Source organism: Poecilia reticulata, chromosome 9, assembly GCF_904066995.2.
Source record: "Poecilia reticulata chromosome 9, P_reticulata-male-v2, whole genome shotgun sequence".
Classification (NCBI taxonomy): Eukaryota; Metazoa; Chordata; class Actinopteri; order Cyprinodontiformes; family Poeciliidae; genus Poecilia; species Poecilia reticulata.
This window is the reverse complement of record NC_088838.1, coordinates 5,409,724-5,432,403: the sequence shown is the minus strand read 5'-3', so window position 1 is coordinate 5,432,403 and position 22,680 is coordinate 5,409,724. Positions and strand designations below refer to the sequence as shown.

The 22,680-nt window shown below is 39.0% G+C and overlaps 1 protein-coding gene across 8 annotated transcripts in view; it reads left to right on the top strand.

The window, feature by feature from the left end:
* The window catches only part of mtmr3 (myotubularin related protein 3), a 34,458-nt gene that overhangs the window by 882 nt on the left and 10,896 nt on the right, over positions 1-22,680 (top strand). For 6 of the 8 annotated variants that reach the window (XM_081611298.1, XM_008417264.3, XM_008417267.3 and 3 more), the window contains exons 2-13: positions 2,568-2,643; positions 5,114-5,170; positions 6,516-6,605; positions 8,435-8,551; positions 11,318-11,338; positions 15,546-15,628; positions 18,136-18,302; positions 18,409-18,505; positions 18,779-18,892; positions 20,110-20,300; positions 21,687-21,818; positions 21,970-22,081. In XM_081611298.1, the coding sequence (XP_081467424.1) occupies positions 5,168-5,170; positions 6,516-6,605; positions 8,435-8,551; positions 11,318-11,338; positions 15,546-15,628; positions 18,136-18,302; positions 18,409-18,505; positions 18,779-18,892; positions 20,110-20,300; positions 21,687-21,818; positions 21,970-22,081 (1,127 nt within the window). In that variant the 5' untranslated portion in view covers positions 2,568-2,643; positions 5,114-5,167. The remainder of the gene's footprint in view (positions 1-2,567; positions 2,644-5,113; positions 5,171-6,515; positions 6,606-8,434; positions 8,552-11,317; positions 11,339-15,545; positions 15,629-18,135; positions 18,303-18,408; positions 18,506-18,778; positions 18,893-20,109; positions 20,301-21,686; positions 21,819-21,969; positions 22,082-22,680) is intronic. The other 2 variants (XM_008417266.3, XM_008417268.3) reach the window with 1 other exon arrangement.

Below are 22,680 nucleotides of genomic sequence, written 5' to 3'. Positions count from 1 at the left end.
GAGTGATGCTGCTGCTCTTGTCACGGGACAGGAGTAACGCTAAGGCTCTAACGGAGCTTATCCTTCCGTGTGTGATTCTGACTGAAGCCAGCCGGGCTCTGTTCATAAGCCTTCCGCTGTAAACAGAGCCGTGCCATGCCTCGGTCAGATAGGCTTTATCAGGTAGCACCAGCAGTAAAAGCAATGAAGTAATGACCTCATTTGCCTGCTTCTTGGAGACGAGGCCTTGTTTAAGGGGCTCATCTGTTACCATTTCGACTGTTTTTTCTTTTTTCTCCCATGTTTCTCTTTTTCCCCTCCCCTTGCCTGGGCATCTTAAATGTTTATGAGTAGGTGTGTTGTGCTCCTGAGCTGTCCATTCACTGACCCTCTTAGATCAGATTTCAGTCTCTGCAGTAGGAGCTGACCTTTTCAGCTATTTGTTGGGCGGTTTGCTGAAATATCCCTAACAGGTTGCCTGTTTAGAAGCAAGATGTTTGGTCTCTTTTTTTAAAATGTTACTTCTATATAAACACATTTTAGCAATGTAAAAGAACATTACGGTATATAGCAATTACATTTGTAATTATGTTTGAATTTGTGTTCTTGTTCTTTATGAATATAATTTGTGCCACCCTGGCTATAAAATAATACAGTTTACTTAGCTAATGCTTTATGTTTGGCAAACTTTTAGGTCTTCCATGCCATGTGTCAGTTTATTTTAATCTCCAATAATACTGAATCAATTAATTGCATGATAAAATTACAGCTCAAGCATTTCCATTTACGTGATTTATTGTTTTTTTCTTTTCTCTCTCGCTTTCTACCGAAAACTGAATGACAGAAGTCTTCAGTCTGGTGCTTTGCTGTCAACAAACCCCTTTTTTAAGAACAAGTTTGTTTACAAAGACTTCATAATTCTTTTTTTTCTGTTTTGGTTATGCACTTTGTTTATTTAAAATGTCTTCCGGTTCCAACATTAAACATTTGCTAGAATATAAAGTTTATTGATCTTTTAGAATGTGTTCTTGCATTATTATTCTACTATGATTACATTACTTGAAAATTATTTAAAACAAACAATGTTGTCATTTATTGCAGTAAATTCTGGGACAATTTATTGTCCAGCGAAACTAGTTATTGTGACAAACCTATCAGTAGCTGAATTAGCTCAACGTTGCTAACAGTGGTCCATGTTTTCCCTTTAACAAAAACTCTGACAATGAGTCCACAGCTGGCTAATCAAGTTTGGATTTCTGCTGCATGATTTCACTAAATGGAAAAAGAAAAAGCAGATTATCTGTGTGCATTCTGTGGAATGATCTACAAGACACAATATTTGGTTCTGCTGAATTGTTTTTCATCTGATTGGTTTCTGTGTGTACTCGCCACCGTTTCTGCATGTAACAACTTAAATAGTTACATGATTTGTCAGTACTGTTTTGATTTGTGTCGTGTTGTCAGTTTGGACTTTTCTCAACTAGCTAAAACAGTGGAGGCGGAGTGATGCTGCTGCTCTTGTCACGGGACAGGAGTAACGCTAAGGCTCTAACGGCTCTTACATATGATACTTAAGTTTACCCATATGTCTGTCATATTAGCTGGTCGTTTTCACTAGAGGTGGTAGGGGTGCACTAGGTCAGTCCACCAATAGCGCACCTTGTTTTTGTGTTAAAAAAAAAGTCAAAAGTTTAAAAAAAATGGGTGTGCATGAGCAGTATAACTTGTGAGGCCAACAGGCAGATGCAGTTGGTCCACAATTTGTCAGCTACAAACTTAGCTTAATTTGTCTTTCGTGTCACTGGTGTATAAAAAACCATGTTTAAAATAAGCAAACAACACTTAGTCCCGTGGGGCAGCAAGTAAAGCTTGGTGGCCTGCCAGGCTTATAATACACCGAGGGAATCCCTGAACTTGACAGTTATCAGTTAAGATCTTTTGTAATAAAATCTTGCCATTCTGGTTTTCTTCACAGACTACATTTGTTCTATTTTTGCTTGATTTTTTTTGTAGAAATCCTTGTAGTGTGTTCAAGTCTGGCACAAAGTACTGCAGGCCTACAGAGCACAAAATGTGAAGGAGAGGAGGAAGCAACAAAAGATTACAAAAGGACTTGCACTATGCCTTGTGTGATGTCACCAGAACCACATGCGAGTGGGAAGCTTTTGTCTTGATTTAAATAAGACTTCACCAGAAACTAACCAAATTAAAACCATCCATGCTTTGCTATTGTGTAGTTGATAAACTATGTGTGAAGTCGGTTTGATTGGTTTTTCCTAGGAAGGCTTTAAAACAAGTCTTGTATAAATTTAGTTTTCATGTGATCAAGACTCATAGCTGGCCAGACGAGGACTTGGTGCCTTGGGGACCAGCAGGCTTTTTTTTTTTCTTTTCTCCAATCCACATCTGAGTTTAATTGGTATCTCAAAGCTCACATGCATGCCACTGTAACCATCACTATATCTATATTTGCCAGAGAATCAAAAAGGCTCCTGTAGTTTGTAAAGAAACCTTCTGTTTGTGCAAGTATAAGGATATTTAAAAAGTAAAAAAAAACATTTTCTCACAGTTTCTGTTTACTTCCACAGATTTTCTCGTCTTCCTTGTTAGAATTTCCGAACAGATTAACCAGGACTGCAGACTGATCCGTGCCAAGCTTCTGCAGTAAGTTTTAATCTGTAATGATTGACATTTTTGTTTGTCATCTTCAAACTGACCTGAGATTTCATGCTAATTATTGATTTGTCTTTTTTTTGTCTTTTTTTTCCTAAAACCTTCAACTGCTGATACAAATTTAATCTGATTGAGTTCTCTTTAAAAACCATGATTGAGATGTATAATAAATCTCTACAATGGCAAGAATTTGGATTTAAAAATCTGGTAAGATTCTTTATCACACCTGCTCAGAAATGCCACTATGATGGAAATCCTCCTACATGTTGGAGAAAATGTAGAAATCAAAACACAAACCATTATCATGTTTTCTGGGACGGCCCAATTATAAAATATTACTGGAAGAAGGAGATAAATAGTGCTTTACAAGAACATTCCTTTGGAGATCAAACTTACATATTTTGGCATAATTCCTCAAGAAGATTAAAAAAGAAACAAATATCTGATGACTATTTTATTAATGGGAAGTAAGAAAAACATTACAAGAAAATGGTCATCACAAGACAAACCAACTTTAGACGACCGGATCGACATAACATTTAACATATAAAATGGAAAAAATAACAGCCTCTCAATCACAGGACTGAACAATTCTGTTACTGGTGGCATATTTGGGTAGACTGTGTAAAACTTAAAAGATCTGATTTTATTTTTAGAGACCAAAATGAAGATGAAATCTCCTCAATAATCCACTCTCCTACGATAGACATACTTCATAATTATTTAATACTATGTTTTCGTTGGTGTATTCCTTTTTTTTTGTGGTTTGCTTTTTACATTTCTAAATTAATTTTTTCTTTTGTTTCTTCTTTCACACTCTCTTTTACTCCTTGCATTATAATCTTTCTCAGGGAAGTGAGGTTGCATTTTTGTTTTAACTGTTATAATGTAATGGTCTACTTGTCCACCTTATTTCAAATTGAAGTTAATTTTTTGATGTAGAGGCCTAAAGTCATGTAAATGATACTTCTTTGAGAATCAATAAAGATAAAAAAAAGATTGACACCACCCAAAACATTACGTAATCTAGCCTTTCTGTTTTTATATGGGATTAATCATTTATATTTGGAGTTGTAGCCTGGCAATAAAAACAATGTATTTACTAATTAAAATTTTTTTTTTAAGATTACATTTTTTGAAAAACACTCCTTTTTTTTCTTTTTTTTTTTACCAATGCACTTCTTAAATTTCTGTACTCCAGAGTGATGTCAGCACGCCCAGGGCGGCCATCTTGTTTTACAAGCATGTTGTACAGCTTCTATGACTTCGGAACATGAGAGACATTATTTTTCAATCATGAGAGTAAAGTTATCATATTACAAGAATACATTTTAAAGAGATTTTATCTCTTTAAACCAACTTTTTCCATGTAACTGTAAGACTTGTAAAATTGTATCTTTATTCTGCTAACATTATGACTATATTGATGTAAAACGATTCTTGTGCCCTCTCCCTAATCCTCTGTCATACAACTCACAAAAAGGATGATCCAACTAGAAATAACTATTTGAAAATATTTGTTTGTGATTTTATTTTATTTTTTTGGAGTAGAAGTGATGTCACACTGTGTGTATTAGAGAATTACTTCTGTAAAACAGGATTTCACTATTATTTTAACCTGGACACATTAAATCATCTTCAGCATTTTATAAAAATTTTTTACCTGCAAGATTTTCAAAAGGAGAGGCAACATTTCCAAATCAGCAAGATCCATGACAGACAGAAACTGAATCTGTAAAGGAATAAAAAGGAGCCACTTTGCTGTTTGATCTTCTAGATTTATGCTAAATTTAAATGGCTTTACCACTCATTCTGCCTCTAAATTAATTTAAAATTCCCATCTGATACAAAAAAAAAAAAAAAAAAGCTACCTTTCTGTCCACACTATCAGCTTTCTCAAAATGAAGAATATTTTCATGACCTGGTAACGCTCGGGTACGCCGTGTTCACCGAGGGGGAAACGGATCGAATGCTTGAGTTTCCAGTCTGCTGATCCTCTGTCAGGGCCGATCTCACGTCTATCTCCAGTTATCTTAGTGTTTCTAAGCCGATGTTCACTACTGGACACGTCTGGAATAAAACGGCCAGATTAAACGGAGATGATGGATGTTGTGCAAACGGCGATCTCTGATTGGAGTCAGTGTGGGAAAATGAAAATGCGGTAACAGTTTGGCCTCCGCGGCACCCAGAGACCAATAACCAGCAACCACCTCATGAAGCAATCACAGAGACATCTGTAGCAAATTATCCCAATTTGAATTTGTTTTTTCAATTCAGACAGGCCTTATTATGAAGGTGGACTAATGGGTAAATGCAACACTTTTACGTGTGAGGCAGCTAGAGTTGCTGATTTAAACACCCAAAAACCTCAGAATAAGTCAAATTAAAAATGATTGCCTGTTAAAGAACCCCTCCATGTGAAGTGTTTCTAAGTATCTCTCTGTGTTTCTGTGTTGAGCAGACATAACCGAGCCGGAGTTCCTCGTTGGGAGACCCACACTCCTTCATCGGGGCCATGGTAAAGCATCCTCACTTTGTTTACTGCGATGAATGCTAATTGTCATGTCCCTTGTCCTGCAAGCAATCTGCACAATGGGAGCAATCCATTGATTATTGCTTTCAGTCAGCTCTGGTTATCAGGAGGCAGACGGTTGCGTCAGCTCTGAACGTGTCAAAGGTCTTATGAGGACAGCTTTCAGTTTCCATTGCACAAATGTTTTATCATTGCTTTGTGATGTGGGCAGCTGACTGGATGTATATTTCCTGTTTGAGCTGCTTCTGTTTTATGTTGTTTTTTCCCCCCCTGTAATTATAGTAGCATAGTAAAGTGCTGTCCTTTTGGCTGGATTTAGCTTCATGCTACAGCAATGGCAATTGGTGAACAACTCTCTGCTTATGCTGACTCAGCAGCACACAGGATGTTTTACAGCTGTTTATCATTCATCTCTTTCCTTTCACCATAATTTTTTTTCCCCAAGACTTTAAATTCTGCATTCCCTTCTGAAATGAAAACATGAATTGAGCTTTGCATCACGCTATAGTTTATTCCCTCATCAGAAACATACCTGCAGTGTTGTTTTGATTCATTCATGCACGTTTGAGAAATTCTTTAATCTCCCATGGCAACCATTCAGCTTGCAAAACGCTGGACGGACCGAGCTAGGGTTAATAGAGGAGTCATGTTGTGACGACTCCCTGAAGGCGGAGTTTCAGAAAGAAGTTTTTAAAGAGACAGAGGCCCAGTTTGAAGGCATTAAATTATGAAGTAAAATTTCTTCTAAGTCATGTTTGATCTATATAGGACTTTTTGCAACCACTAACAATAACATAATAGTGCCATAAAATACAGCCTCTTTAATTCAAGTTTTCTGAGTTTCTAATTTTGGGAGTTCTGTCGCGTTTGTTGGTTCTATCTATCATGGTTTGTTGTTTTAAAATCATCCCAGTTGCGTAATACGTTGTGGTGGAAAGAGGAAGACGGTCGTTGTGACATGCTGACCATTTACTAATCATCTAAAAAGCCAACCTCGATGCTTTCTGCGGCCTAGCTGGGAGAGAAAGCTGAAATAAGACTCTGTCTGTGTGTGTGTGTGTGTGTGTGTGTGTGTGTGTGTGTGTGTGTGTGTGTGTGTGTGTGTGTGTGTGTGTGTGTGTGTGTGTGTGTGTGTGTGTGTGTGTGTGTGCGCGCGTGCGCTGGACTGGAGATAAGCAACAGCGAAGGAAATACTCAGCTAACCATCTCCTGTCACATGTTCCGAATTTAAATTAAAACTAAAGAGAAATATGACGGCGAAAGAAAGCTGTGGTTTTGAAAAGCTGACGCTAGTTAGTTTGCAGATAAACATGGTTTGCTGTCTGTGCAGGAGGAGGAGGGGCAGCAGAGCCTGGAGTGCATCCAGGCCAATCAGATCTTCCCCAAGAAGTCCCCGGTGCTGGAGGAGGAAAACATGCAGGTGAGCCACGCCGTGTCCTCGCTGATCATCTTAAGCTGTAAAATGGTTCAACCTCACTGTTGACTTCTGCCAATTACATAACTGCCACAGTGAGTTATTAAAAGCATACTCTCAGTTTAAGGACAAAATAAAGCAATAAAAGGAGAATTTGTTAACCGGTTGGATTTTGGATCTACATTTTCTTTTTTGTTTCTCTTTTACTTTTGTGGTTGATTTTCAAACCCGTTTTCCTTTACAAGCCGCAGTGCGAGAGAAAAAAAACATCTTCATGTCGTTTAATTGTGTATTTTAGAAGCAGAGGCGACAGCGAGCGGTTGCTGTAAATATAGCAAATATTTTAATCAAGAAAATTATTACTAAGTTGAATTTTAAAGTCTTTGTGTGAGAGCTCTAAAGGTCTCCAAAAAAAAAAAAGATCAAGTTGACTGCATTCAGTTGAGGCTTTTTGCTTTCTGTTCAGAAAGTCTTGCACTCTGTCACTTTTTGTCAGCCCGAATAAGTGACAAGATGAATTTCAACATCTTAAAACATGAAACTGATGACTTTTTTGTACTTTGTAGAAACTTCTGCAGTGAGGAGTGTTGTTGGCACTATTTGGTAGGTCAATTTAGTCACCAAGAAAGCATTCAATATTTGAGCTGAAAGTTAGCCAGTCAGGTTTGATCAAGTTGAACACCTGCTGATTTCTAATGTCGGCCTCCGGGGTGGGCATTTAAGGTATTGTTTATTATTCAATTTCTTATCAGATGACATTTTATTTCCTTAAATGTCTTAGTTCATGACACAAGCTTGGCATTGTCAGATGTCAATAGGACTGATGTTTTTCAGTTTTCAGCAGCCTGCACTAGAAATTCACTTTGTGCTGCCTGAGTTGTTGTAAGCAACCAGGAAAACCTGGAGTGGAGTTTTAGCGGCCTATCAGGTGGAATGGATTCTTTCATGAAGCAATAGAAACATCACTTGGAGAAGTAATACGTTATTTGATGTTGGGACTCGATTTAAAATTTTTAATCAAGTTAATTTCAGGGTCTATAATGAATTAATCGCAATTTATGAAATTAGCCACATTTTCAATAAAAACCCCTTTTTGCTGCCTGGCCAATAGAAACGGGTTTCTCATCCATTGTTGTTTGCGGACGTTGCTGGTGCATCTGCGTTTATCACAAATGCTTCACTACAAAAGTTCCAGCCGGAACTTCAGTACGTAAAAAATAAATAATTCAAAAAATATAATTGTGCTAAAACTCTTTCCTGCATTAAGTTTACTTTAATTAATTAATTAACCATCAAGGTCTGTTCCCTAATTTTATTGCAATTGTAGTGTGGTTCATACTGATACTTTTCAAATGTCTTCATGTGAATGATTATCATGATCTTAGCTTGAAATCAATAAGCGGAAAGTGATCAGAAGTGATACGGCAGCAAGTGAGATGTTAGTTTTGGGAGATTGCATTTGCACCATGATTTCCTCCATTACTCAGTGAAACAGAGGAGCACTAACTTTATGTTGGCCTTGTGGAAATAACAGACTGTGACAAATTGATGAGCTGCTGTTATATAACACGTCTGAAAAGGAAGCTCATTTCTGAAAGTAGTCCCTTTTTTTTTTACGGAACAGATACAGTATTTCTTTATATTTCTATTTTAAAATTCCTGCCAAATGCTAAAATTGTCATCAAGTTTAGTTTTAAATGGTTGCTATAAACACATTTGGGGACATTGCAAATGTCACCAGGTTTCTTTTGCGTTATCATTTTTGCTGATCTGATCTGTGTGGCTTTGCAGTTCATGTCAGATTTCTTTCTCTCTCCCTCTCCTGCTGTTGCTAGGTGCCCTTTCCCGAGCTGCATGGGGAGTTCACAGAGTATGTCGGGCGAGCAGAGGACGCTATCATCGCAATGTCCAACTATCGCCTACACATAAAGTTCAAAGAGTCCGTTGTCAACGTAAGTGTGTCCGAAAAGTTTCCAACGAGCTTTAAAGTTGTAAATCCGATTAGAGAATATCGTTCGACGTGCATTATGTGTGTTGGGGGCTGTGTGAAAGTGTGTGACGTTGTGTTGTGAATGAACAGAGCCGACCTGTTAAGCTAGGCCATTCAGACCCGATCTCCAACGGCAGCAGCGCCGCACAGCTCCTCTGCAGCCTCTGTTTCTTCCCACTCCCCCCATCCTCTCTGGACTTGCTGTTGCTATGGTTGCAGCTGCTCCAGAGGGGATGCACAACAGTCAGGCCCTCTATTTGGCTCTCTCAACCTTTTCACTCAATAAAGGAGACAGGCCGGTTTGTTTTCATTACACGCAGCACAAGTAGTTTAAATCGGAAATCTCTTCATTTTCATGTTAGTATAAATCAGTGGTTCCCAAACTTTTTCTCCTGGTCCCCCCCAGTGGTTTCCAAACTATTTCTATACTCCCCCTATCTTGCAAATAGCTGGTTGAACGATGTGTGTGAGCGAAGAGGGTGGTGGGTGGATTCTTAGAGACTTCCTGTTATACTCAGTCCCGGCTCTAGACGAACAAGTGTGTGGGGGGGGAATCAACTTTTTTGGGGGCAAAATGAATTGTAGCTGAACATAGACAACAACACCAGTAGCCTACAAACTACTTGTTAACAAGCTGCATCCAGCAGCTTTTCTCAACTCAGTCTGTTAGTTTGGGGGAAAAACTGTGAAAAGTTCTTTGCGTTTTGCTGGTTTGCTGCCATAACTCTAACACAAACCTGCATAGCTCTTCACAGTAGCAGCAGGTCTCCTTCACTGCCGCACAGGTGTAAACCCAGCGCGAGTGTTGTAACGCTCATGTTGCATTTAAAGGTGGCTCGGAAAAACAGGTTACGACATGTTAACAATGGATTAAACAGTTTTAACTGCTGATAAAAGTGACAGAGGAGACGGATCTGGGAAGTGTGGAAGCCCCTACTGTATCAAAGTGACATAGGAATAACGGAGAGTTGGCCATTCTAAGGTAAAAACCCAGCGCATACAGCGTTCATGTTTTTTTTTGTTTGTTTTTTTCATCCAGACGGCTTCCCGCGCCCCCCTGCAATGGCATGGCACCCCCCCTAGGGGGCGCGCCCCACAGTTTGGGAACCTCTGGCATAAATCATGGAATTTACAGTTCATTATGATGGGAAGCTAAAAAATAGATAATTAAAGTTTTGTGAAATGCATGTATTTTGATGTGGCCAAAAAAACCACATCATCCTAGCACAAAACGTTTTATCAAAAATGTGAGTTTTTTTTTAATTTTAAATAATTGGGGCACTTCCATTCCATTGTTTAGACAATGCTAATCCTGATACAATGCTAATTTTAGCCAATTCCATTCTTCTTTAACAACCAAATTAATTCCAAATATTTCCCTCTAGCTTTTTTGTTCTCTACTGTTTTGTGTTTTTACTGTGTGGTGGTTATGAATGGGCTTAGTGCTGAACTCCACAGCCACACAGAGGAATGCCTGGGTCAATGCCCTGCTTGTTTAACTGTTTTAATGGCTTCTGCTTACTGTACAAAATGTTATACTACACAATATTACTTGAGTAAGTGATGCTTAATGAATTTCAATAGGCCCCATTGGAATTTGAAGGGTTTACTATAATCATTTTGTATCAGTTAAGGACATATGTGTTGATGTGTCTATTAAATAACAGCAGGGCTGAGACATGTTGGGCTCCTTTTAGAACAGCAGTGTCCAAATTTATGTTTGTCTAATGAAAAATGCTAAGTGAAAATCTTTTATTTTTTTATTTAAATATGCAATAATTTTCTGAAGCAAAGTAGAAAAGAATAGTTTGTGAGTCTCAGAGGTTTTTCATAATAAAAAAAAGGTGTTCAGGTTTCTAACTTTTTATGGCCAAATATTTCCTACTTTATTGGTTTAGAAAATGTTTTTTAGTCTAATCTCAGCAACAAAAATGTGAACTTTCTTCTTAAGTTCTTGCTGCTTTTGCCAAGTTTAAGTCAAAAATCAAAGTAAAAAACGTGTAGTAAAAGAAAAAAATACTTTGAGTTGTACTGAACATTTTCCATTTAAAGATCTCATCAGATAAACGTATAAAGTGTTAATCTGCATCAGCTCCATTTGCTGGAAGGGCCGCCTATCTGTAGGTGGGCACTTAAACAATAAATTGTTTTATTGAAATATGAAATCGGCTAAAAAGGATTAAACATGACATTCTTAAAAAAGCCAGAGTTATAAAGTTGGTAATAATTGAAACGCATTATGTGAGCACAAAATAGAGATGTGACTGTTAGCCACATTTTCTTCATTATGAACTATTTTGATGATTATGCTGCATGAAGGAGTCTTTGTGTTTCCCGTTGCTGCCTGTCCATCCTTCACGTGTTACTGGGGGTGAGTCTGAGTTTTAATGACCTTCTGTTTACCGGCCAGAGTTCTCCTCACACACGTTGGGTTGAGTCTGTGTTACATGACAGCACTGTAAGGGCCCAGAAAACAGCAGCGGGAAGTTCTGGAGCAAGGTGAACGAGTTGAGCGGCTGAAAAGCAGTCGAAGAATTTCAATGACTGCCAGATTAGAGATGCAGATCGCAGCACAGGAATTAAACAGTGACAGCAGGATGTGGAAACATCCAGAATATGCAGTAATGGCAGCCCTGCGCTCATGCTAAAAGTGCTAACAAATGGACATTCCCCTCTTACATGACTGTTCTCTTTGTTTTTATTTTCTGTTTTTGTGGTGGGGGTTTAGAGTTGTTGTTGTGAGGTTTCAGTAAGTATCCTGCAGAACTGCATGGAGTGGAGTGGTTGAATTTTAACCGTAGAGCTGACCGTGTGCTTGCCCGCTAACTAGATGGTGCCTCAGGGACTGGAGGCTTTATTGCTTGACACCAGATGTTAGTTTCAAGTAGCTCCTGTAAACTAGATACAAAAAAAAAAAGATTGGATGTCCATACAAAAGATGAAGACTGTCCATCAACAAAACTGTACCTGCCTTTGTGTTCTTGTAATGAGAGCCGAGTTGTACATTGGCTGACTGGCAGTCATGCATGACTGTCAGAACATAAGCTTCAGCCTCACCTTTTCTAAAAGCCAGCCACACCACAATGAAAAGCTCCTAACTCATTAACAAAGCTCAGTATAAAGTAGCAGAACTGCCTTCCTGCTCTTTTCCTGTCTTATCTGGGCTTATGTGCTTGTGACAGTTTTGTACTTTGAACTATATTTGCCTATAACTGATGTGACGACTGAAACCAGTGTCAAGGAGGACTTATTAGCAAGCTCTTTACGTGTGTAAGCCAGTCGTAATAAATGAATTAATCGCACGATAAATAAAAACGAGTGCGATCATTTTCATTTAGACAACAGTGGTTAAAGAGATTCTATAACGAGTTTGAGAGAGTTTGCACTGCCTGCCACTTTTGCCTGTTTTCCCTGTCAAAGCTGAATGATAATTTTTGAAATGCAGTATTGGTTTCAGATGCTTTATAATTATTGTTGTTTTGTTTGCTTATTTTGAATCTTTTAACTGTTTTCAAGTTCCAGTGCTAAATATTCTTCAGAAATTATTATTTATTTTTATCTTTGTTCTTGTAAACTAGATAAAAGATCCATTAGGATTATTATTATTAGTTGAAAATTGTCTCAAAATGACATAATGACATAAATGACATAATTGGAATAATGTCTGGGACAATTTATCATCCAGCAAACTTTGATATTGTGACAGGTCTACGTGTGTATAATTTTTTTGTGTTCTGCCACACACACACCTCAGAGGATTTAATATATTTAGGGATCTGTGGTGTGTTATGCTGTTAACAACTGCAGTGTGACAGAGTGGTTTGTGTAACCTGATAATTGTCTGCATGGCCCTTCATGCTCATTTGAAGTGAACGTCACCCTGCGGGTGGTTAATTCTTGGCTCTGAACGTTTACTGTAGTGATCCTGACTAATTTGCTAAAGGGATTTTCAGTCTGCTGTCGCCGCACGGCCTGCACTGACTGCATGAGCATGATTGGTACACGTCTTAAATACTCTTTGCTGGTGATCCAATTGGGTGTTGTGTATCTAAAGTCTCACATTTCATCTCCTCCATAAGAGCAGATTCATAGCAAACTCTTCAACCTTTTTTTTTCCACGTTTTGTCACTTTACAACCACAAGCTATATTTTACAAGGATTTTAATTGAAAAGTGTGAGGTGCATTTAGATTCGCATACCCACCCACGCCCTAACCCGACTCACACTTCTTAGCAAATACTTTGTGGAACCACCTTTTGTGGTGATGCCGTGCATGACTTTTTAAAATATGTTTCACACAGAGACAGGAATGTGCACATTTTGGATATACTTTGCAAAATGGTTTAAACGTTACCTGATCAGATGAACATCTCTATTTTCAAGTCATGACACAGATTTTTGGTTTGATTTAAGCCTGCACTTGGACTGGGCCATTTAAACACATGAACATGCTTTGATCTAACTCAATCTATTAAAGTTCTGGCCAAAAAGTCAAATTTGTTCAAAGGTGTTCATGTCATCGGTTTATGTCTCTTACATATCTGCTTATGACGTTAAGTGATGCTTACCTTTCTGCCACCTGTACAATTGGTATCACGTCATTTTATTTTGAGTGTTAACAGGGCGTCAGCACATCCTTATGTATCTAAAATTAAGGCCTTAAAATGTCTTAAACTAATCAAAAGAGTAAGTTGGTCTCAAATATTTTAATTACAGTTCTTAAATTTTGTTAGGACTATTTAATCTTGTATATTATACGTGGGAGTTTTTATTTTTTTCTTGTGGGATTTTCTTTCACACAAAAAAATTTGAGTTGCATCCAGATATCTTTATTGCATTTTGTGACTCAAAGCAGCGGCACAATCCAGTAACTAGCTGCTGACATACCCTTGGTAGCTTTTGACTGTCCAATATATAATGCTGCAATCTGTGGGGTGGAGGGAAGCTTGACACTACAGGGGTTAAAGCTGTAGAGCTGTAGCTGTAGAAAGTCATATGTAGAGATGTGCCGATCAGGTTTTTTCCTGCCGATTCCGATCACCCATGAGGGCCGATCACCGATACCGATCACATAATTTTAATTTTTTTAATCAAAAGCACTACCGGTTACATTATGTGGAAAAAGAAACCATGAATTCACCGTAATTTAGACAAAAACTTGTTTTTAATAACTTTTTCCAAGAAAAAAACTAAACAGGCATTGTGCAAATTGTACTGCTATCGGTAATACTATCTTTAACGGACTGAAAACATATGAAGACTCTGAAGAGGCCAAATAATGTAAAGAGTCAAAATAAAACCTCTCAACATTGCCAAAAAATGAAAGTATAAAACTTAACATTCAAAGGCAAATACAGGTTCCATTACAATAAACAATCCTGAGTTACTGAATGAAAACTTCCTGATAGCATGGCGGCTAGCTGATTACTGCTAGTTCTGATTGGCTGTTTCTGACTGAGCGGAGTAATTATGAAGAACAAGGAGGAGATCGATTATTTTTTCAGAGATTATCTGTCTCATGTTAGGACAGCGAAAGTTTTAATAAGTATGTAAAATGTATTATTTTAAGTTAGATGCTGCAGCTTTAAGCAAAGGTTCGGTGTGAGAGTCACTACGAGGTGAAGCCGAAGCGGCGCTCCGTCGCTTCGGCGTAGCAGCGGTTCAACAGCGAGAGCAGAACCAGCGTCTTACATCGCAGCTCGAAGACTTATATTATTTTGCGGGTTGTTTGTTTAGCTTTCTGACCGTCATGCTAATAATCCGGGTGAGTGTTTGTAGCTGCGCGCTGCTTTACCTTCTATCTGATCGCTCCATGTCTTTTTTTACTGCAGTGAGCCTCGATGTAGCCAAACTCCGTCAAGTATGGCATTGTTTTTATGCCATATTAGATTCGTCTTGTAGATGCATTTTGACGTGCTTCACCCTACGTGCTTCAATTTTCCGCTGCAACACGCAAACTTCCCCATTCACTCAGTGCGTTACAGTTCCACAGACACCGCTTAGGATTTGTTGCTGCGCGTTTGCGCAGTGTGAAGGAAAGAAGAGACCAGCTGCACAGGCAGGCTGAGAAATGAGATACAGGTGATCGGTTTGTGTGATTGGCAACAAAAGACCGTGATCGGCGATCACCGATCATACACTTTTTCACGGAAATCGGCCGATTTTGATCGGTGGCCGATCGATCGGCACACCTATAGTCATATATAGAGAAGCACAAAGTTGCTTGGCAAGAGCCACAAGCTGACCCTAGAAATTTCATTTATTATCCCATGTGCGTGGCTAAAGCTCACACATGGGCAAGCTTTAGCCACCGCCACCTCCGCTATCAACGTTGATCTGAATTCAGTAATTGGAACTCAGAAGTAAGTGGTTTTGTGTTTTAAACACGGTGGCTAAGCACCAGTCTGACCTGTTTAAGAATTTAATTTAATCAATCATTACCATGAAAGGGATATGCAGCAGAGAATAATGAGAACAGGAAAAGGGAAAAGGAGTACAGCATGGTACCATAAGAGAATAAAGAGCCACAGATGTAACTATTATGACAAGTGGGGGTGGGGGGGATTCAGAGGAAGTAATAAATGTCTTCTTGACAATATCTATAATCTCACAAGTGGTACCATTTGTTTATATAATTTTCTATTGTATATTTATGTTGTGATACAAGTCTTACGTTTCTTTAATACTGGTCTTAAAAAGTCTTAAATTTGAGTTGGTGAAGGCTGGATGTATTAATGGGGGCTGAATACAAATGCATGTCATAGTTTTCAGTCTTTTATCAGTAAGGAAGTTTGACAACCATGTCCCATTATTGCTTTCACTTTTCTAACACATGCTACTTGTTTAAGTCTGTGGTTGTAATGTGACACAAAAAAAAGTCAAAGCTTTAAGTAGTGTGAAAATGAACCCCTCGGTTTAAAGGAAATGCACTCCCCCTCCTGTCTGTGGCTTCACAGGTCCCCCTCCAGCTGATTGAGTGTGTGGAGTGTCGGGACATGTTTCAGCTTCATGTCACCTGTAAGGACTGCAAGGTCGTCAGGTAAAACTCAACTCATGCTTTGCTGTTGAATGTACATAAAGGAGACATTCTCTTATTTTTGTTTTTCAGAGACAGAAATTCTATCTGTTCTTTTAGCACCTTTGAATATAAAGAAATGAATATCGACATGATGTACCAGATCATAACTTTCCTCATTGAAGTTCAGATATCAGAATCCAACTAAATATGTTTCTCCTGCATAATTGCAGTTAGTCATCCAGTTAAAATGCAATGATCCTAATGCATTATTATGTTTCTTTTGTGTTTGAGAGGATCAGATATTCATTGATTTATAAAGAATCCATAAATGTGAATATAGGACTTTCCCCTGCAGTTGTCTTTGAAACTAATTGGTTCGTCTGCTGCAGTGATATAAAACTCATGAATTCCTTCCTTAAAGCGCCACTGATCATGTTCTGCAGCTCTATAGTCAATGTTGTTGGACGATAAGAGTTTATCTATCAGTCCATCTGCCCACCACTTCCTGTTATTGCAAGTTCCACATATTAAAACCAGACTACTGTAGGAGTATCTTCTGTAAATCCATAGTGATTATTTTCTTTTTAAGCTTAAATCGTTCTCAACCGTGAACGTTTTAGTCAAAAAACAGTGCAATTTTGATCTGAAAAATGTATAGGAGCGCTGTACATCTGTTAGTTACTGGTTTATTTTGTTTAGGTTGAAAAATTGTTCCCAAATGAGACAAGAGGATTTTAATCTGGAGCCTTTTATAAAGATTGGAAAAGTAAAAAAAAAAAAAAACGCACTGTAAGGTTAGCTTGATCCTACAGTTGACTGGCGTTTGTTTCTCAGACGCCAGCTGTTTGTTTTCAGCTGATAGTAACGATAAGGACCGTGTTTGTATGGAACTAAAGACGTCACTCTGGTTTGTCCCCCCCCCCCCTGTTTTTTAAAAAAATCAATAAATGACCAGATATTTTATAGAATTCAATCAGGTGTCTTTAAATTTCAAGTTATTTCCCCCCGAAACAGTTATTTTAGATAACAGTTACGTAAAAGTTGTATACCGGTGAAAATGAAAGTGAAATGTGAAGGAGATGGCTCACATTCCGCTGTACAAGGTGATTCACTGTAAGTTGGATTGATCTTTGAACAAACGTCAAAGAAATTAAAGATGTCCCGCTGGCTTTGTTTTCATAAAGACAACAGAAAGTCAGGATCGGTGGTTGTGCAGTAAATCTATACTGCGGAGAGCTACAAAACCCTTTGACTTTCTTACAGATGAGTACACATTTAATGGGAAACAGAGTGGATTTGAAAAAACAAATAAAAATTTGGCCGTGTCCAACATGTGAATAGGGCAAAAATCCGGAAACTTTAATATGTCAGAAACGGTGATTACCTCCAGCATGCAGACCTGCAGGGTTTGGTTCGTGGTCCATTTTGTTCCTTTAATTTTGCCAGCAAATTCCATGTTGGAGTCCAGTGCCTTCAGCCTGGATTTATGAGCTTTCTGAACTGAAACCCAATTAATGGTCAGAAAAAAAAATAGTATCCCTTCTTTATATTCCCTGTTCCTCAATTGTTCGTGGGAGGCAGTTAAATGTTTTTCCCTTGGCAGTCTGTCTAGGTTGTGTGGCCGCATTCTCTCTTTAATACCCCCACCTCTTCTACCCCTTCCAGCTTTATTGCAGCAGGATTGTTATTAGTATTTTACAACGTGAAACATGGTTAAGATTTAACATGGGCAAAATATGTTCTGTGTTAAAAGTCTTAAAGGAGCAGTATTATGTAAAATCAACTTTTTTTTTTTGGCTTTACATCATGTTATAATGTTATTCGCTCATCAAAAACATACCTGGAGTGTTGCTTTGATTCTTTCATGCATGTTTGAGAAATTTTTCAACCTCCATGGCAACTATTCATCTCGGCAAAATGCCTAGGTGGACCTAGCCCCGCCTTGGAGGACAGAGCTCCTCCTTTTATCTGCAGTTTCTGAGTCTCCTGCTCACAGAGCGCCTCTATCCAACTCCCCCACTCAGCTCCTTAAGACTAGCCATCCGCAATTAGCAAACACCTGTTGGAACTGCACATCTGTTGACGTCCTCAGCGCAACTCTGATAAAAACATCATTAAAGGGTTGATAGAGCAGCGGCAACATCAAGGAGTTAAACTACAAAGCACATTTTGATAGATTTTTCTGTTGTTTAAATTGCACACAGACATCTTTCTGTTCTGTGACTTGAGGCAGTTAGCGGTTGAGGCTACCTCTAACTAGCTAGCTAGAGTTTTTGCATTTATTGTTGGTAAGTGTGAATTTCTTGCCAGTTGGCTGGACGAGGTTCGTCTTTACCACTGACTCACTTCTGTTGCCAACCCCCTGTGTTCTGTGCAATAAAGCTTGTCACTTCTAAATTATAAGATATAAAATTTTCTTTTGCGCCTTTCTGTCATAAAACAAGTCTTAAAATTCATTCGTAATCTTAAATTTGAGTCGTGAAGTAGCCCCGTCATGGAATCACCCTGGTGTCCCGTTGAACTCCCAGGTGTCAGTTCTCCACCTTCGAGCAGTGCCAGGAGTGGCTGAAGCGTTTAAACTCTGTCGTCCGACCGCCGTCCCGCCTGGAGGACCTGTTCTCCTTCGCCTTCCACGCCTGGTGCATGGAGGTGTACGCCGGGGAGAAGGAGCAGCACGGCGAGCTGTGCAGACCAGGTGCGCTGCCATGTTCTGCGTCTCTTCCCAAACCTCACAGGAAGGTTTCCTTCAGCCCGCCGCTTATCGGACATCACTGAGTTTTTTTCTCGTTTTGTTTTTGCAGGAGAACATGTGACCTCGTGGTTCAAGAATGAGGTGGAGAGGATGGGCTTCGACACTCAGAATGCCTGGAGGATATCGGACATCAACAGCAAGTTCAGGTAAAAAAAAATAAAAAATACAGGCTCTCATTCAGGATTCTGCTGCTGTGATGATGTCCGCAAGACAATCCTGTCTTTTTCCTTTCTCTGACCAACAACGCATTTCTGTGGATTTGTGTTATTATATCCTGCTGGTGCTGCAGCCCTCTGTAGATAAGGAGCCAGAACAGGATTATGTGACTGTAGACAGAGCCTGTTATTGAGCCGTGGGCCCTCCAGGGCCCCCCACCTCCCTGGTTTAACTCTGTTCTCTGTGGCCCTTCATCCTGCCAGGCTTTGCCCCAGCTATCCTCAGCAGCTGCTAGTGCCAGCCTGGATCACTGACAAGGAGCTGGAAAATGTGGCCGCCTTCCGTTCCTGGAAAAGGTTTCCTGCCGTGGTTTACAGGTCAGTCTGTTTATTTCTTCCGTCGAACCGTATTTGTTTAATTTATTCATTGCTGCACAGAAACTGTCTTTGTGAAAGAGCTGATGGAGTTGTTTGATGAGATCCTTCTGGTTCTATATCAGACTGCAAACAGGTTACAGAAATAAAAATCTTCTTTAGGTGGTTAAGAATAAGATAAAGTCTTTATGGCTGCTTATCGTTGCCCCATGGCCTGATGACTTTATTATTGCTCATAAAACACTGATATCACCTTTTAGAGCTCCAGTGTTCAGCTTGTGCCTTTAGACCATCTAACACTGGAACTGAAAAGCATTTAGAAAATCCAAGATAAACAAATAAAGCAACCAAAATAATAATTTATGATGTTGTGAAATGCAGTTTTGGTTACTGAGACTTCATAATCAATTTTAGTCATTAAGCTTAGACAGGAAGAGCAAGAAAAAGTGTCAGGTGGTGCAAACCAACTACTTTATACTGGGTGTCAAATGTTTGCAGTGTCTCTCAAAATGGCAGCTTTTCAATTATATTAAAAGGGAGGGTCACTTTAACAGCTGTTTTCCAAATTAAAATTATTGCTCATTTTATTGTAAATGCATGTTTGTCGATATAGATAATTATTGATTAGCTTTTTGTGTTAGATATCCATTTACCCCTGTGTGTTGGTGGTGCAGGGTTAAACGTCCCCCCCCCCTCTCACAACTGACTTTCCTGTTAATTCACTGTGAAATATGGCTATGTTCACACTGCAGCCTGAAGTGACCCAAATCCGTTTATTTTTTTCTTTTGTTTTTGCTGGGGGCAACATGAATCTGCTGCTGCACATGTAAAGCAGGTTGTTGCTAGGTAACCTGAGTGAGTGAGTTTAGTTGATGCCACCAACCTTCCTTAGCCGGCTGTGAGAGGTCAAGCAGCCAAAGCCTTTCCTCTGCCTACATCCCCCAGAATGCCTTGGGGTTCTGGATAAGAGTTCAGCAACATTATCAACATACTGTCTGTCTTTTTTTTTTTTCTTATCACATTTCTATGGCGATATATATCATTGTTTTATCACCCAACCATTGTCTCCAAGCTGCTCTGTGTTTGAATATTGACTCTAACTTGTGTGGCTGTTCATAGCAGTACTGTAAATACAGTTTTCTTGATAAAATCATAGATTCCTTGTTCAGCTCTGTAATCCGTGGCTTATGTATTTTAATTTTTTTTCCCTTCCCATGCAGGCACCAGAGCACCGGCGCTGTGATCGCCCGCTGCGGCCAGCCAGAAGTCAGCTGGTGGGGATGGAGGAATGCCGACGACGAGCACTTGGTGCAGTCCATCGCCAAGGCCTGCGCCGTGGACAGCAGCGGCCGCAAGCATCTTCCCAACGGCAGCTACACCAACGGCTCAGACCTGCCCGACACTGATTTTGGTACAAGGGTTTTTACTGATGAGATGCGCTGCTGTTATCCTCACACACATTCACCACAGCGGCCTGCTATCAGCAGAACTTGTGCAAGCCTACCTGCTGGAGCTTGTCTGTAGCAGCTGGCTGACTCAAACACGCATCTCAGTAATAATGTGTTGGTTTAGATTGAAGGTCCATAAATGCATACTGTAGTTTAATTACAGAGCCTTGCAAAACTATTCATACCATCTCAACATTTTTGCATTTTGTTTTTGGAAAGCAAAATAAAACTTGTTGGAATATTTTTCCTTAAACTACTTCAAGAAAAATGATTTATGGCTTTTAAAAGCGATCAAAACCTTTGCAAACAAAAATATATGAAGTGTGCCATTCAATGGTATCAAAAAAACAAAAGTAAAAGTAATTGCATTCGGTTGCTAATTAAAGTCACATTATGCTTTAATTAGGTTATTAAGTCATTGTTCATAAATGTCTTGAAGGAGTTGCTTTTGTTGCTGGCTTTGGATGCTGGCAGTAGGAAGGATTTTTGGTCTTACGTTTTACTTTCGAACAGTTGTTATGATATGTAACCGTGGCAACAAGGTATTGTTTTTACAGCTGGGAGCAGCTGATAAGTATCTTAAAAGCTCATATAATATCTGAACTATAACCCCAAATCCCAGAGTAGCTGAGAAAGAGGCTTCATTGATTCAGAGCAGGACCAAACAGGAAGTTCAAATCATCATAATGGATCATCCTGAACAGCTCTTTGAATTTACTTGGATGATATGAGTTATAAAACATTTAATTTTACTTAAAGATAAAATCTTTTTTTTTCTTTTCTTTTTTTTTTTTCAATGAGGAAAACAATATCCTAAGCTTTGAATGTCTCACTGAGGATTGAATGGTTTAAATCAAATCATATCCATGTGTTTGCATGGCCCATTCAAAGTCCAAACCCAAAGCTAATTGAGTTACAGGACAAGACTTTGAAATTGTAATGATGTTTTATGAAATAATTCTCATTTTATTTTCTTACTTTTGCAAATAATTCTTATTTTACAAAAGAAGAATGGTGCAAAACATTTCAGTCTCTAAATGTGAAAATGGTTTGGATAAATATTCCTGATTTTTCAGAATAAAAATCCAAATGAATACATAACGTTTATGAGTGAATTGTGATTAATTATTTTTCTTTCCCTTCACACTTTGTTTTTTCCCCCACATAAAATCTTAAGACAATGTGTTAGTTTGTGGCTATAAATGTAATCAACTGGTAAAAATTTCAAAGTTTCTGAATTCCTTTGCAAGGCAATTCAAGCATGTTTTTGGAATAGCAATGTTTTTAGCAACATTCTAAATATTTCTATTAAATCTTGATAAAACTACGATAACTCCTTTTTTCCCCAGAATCCTCCATGACCAACAGTTCAGAGGTGGAGACTCTGGCCATCCAGCCCCACAAGCTGCTGATCCTGGATGCTAGGTCGTACGCAGCGGCAGTGGCTAACAGGGCCAAGGGGGGAGGCTGCGAGTGCCCAGGTAGGCTTTGTGTCTCGGTTTAAGGTTTCAAGCAGATTTAGGTCAATGCATGCTGCAGAATCAGAAGCTCACTTAGCCACAAATGCGATTGTTCTTTGTGCTAAAATTAAACGGGTTTTTGTCTGTCTTTCTTTTCTTTTTTTTCCCCCAGAGTACTATCCCAACTGTGAGGTTGTGTTCATGGGAATGGCCAACATTCACTCCATCCGCAAGAGTTTCCAGTCACTACGTTTCCTCTGCACTCAGATGCCTGACCCAGCCAAGTATGTTTTTTTCTTTTTACTTCTTCTTCCCTTTATGTTTAATTACAGTTCCCTCCAGCAGTGCTTTCAGACTCCTCTAGACACAACATTATGACCATACAGGCTGAGATTACAACTGCAGCACAGCTTTGCCTGCTGGAGGTACCTAGTAATCACTGTTGTGTTATGGCCTAGCTCAGACATCTGTGCCTGATTTAGAGCCTGGCCCCAGCCCAGGAAGAGGATCTCTTTCCATTTGAACTTTCCAAGTTAACTCCAGGTTGATGTGTAATTAAACTGCACTGCTGCAGGAGAAGGTTGTAGAATCCAGTCATGAGGTCAGAAATGTCTTCACAGTCAGGGTTATTCTAGATGTGCTTTATTTTGGGGAAAGTAATGGACTCTAACTTATGTTTGAATGTGTCTGTAGGGTTCTGAATAATTCTCTAAAGGTGCACAAAATTAAGCAGAGGGATGCACCAATCCACTTTTTTCACTTCCGATACCGAAACGGATATCTGAGGTTTAGAATCAGATGATCCAAAACAAAAAAAAACAGTGCTGAACTTTTCTTTTCTTAAACACAGACGTAAATGTACTGAATTATAAATATACAAGGT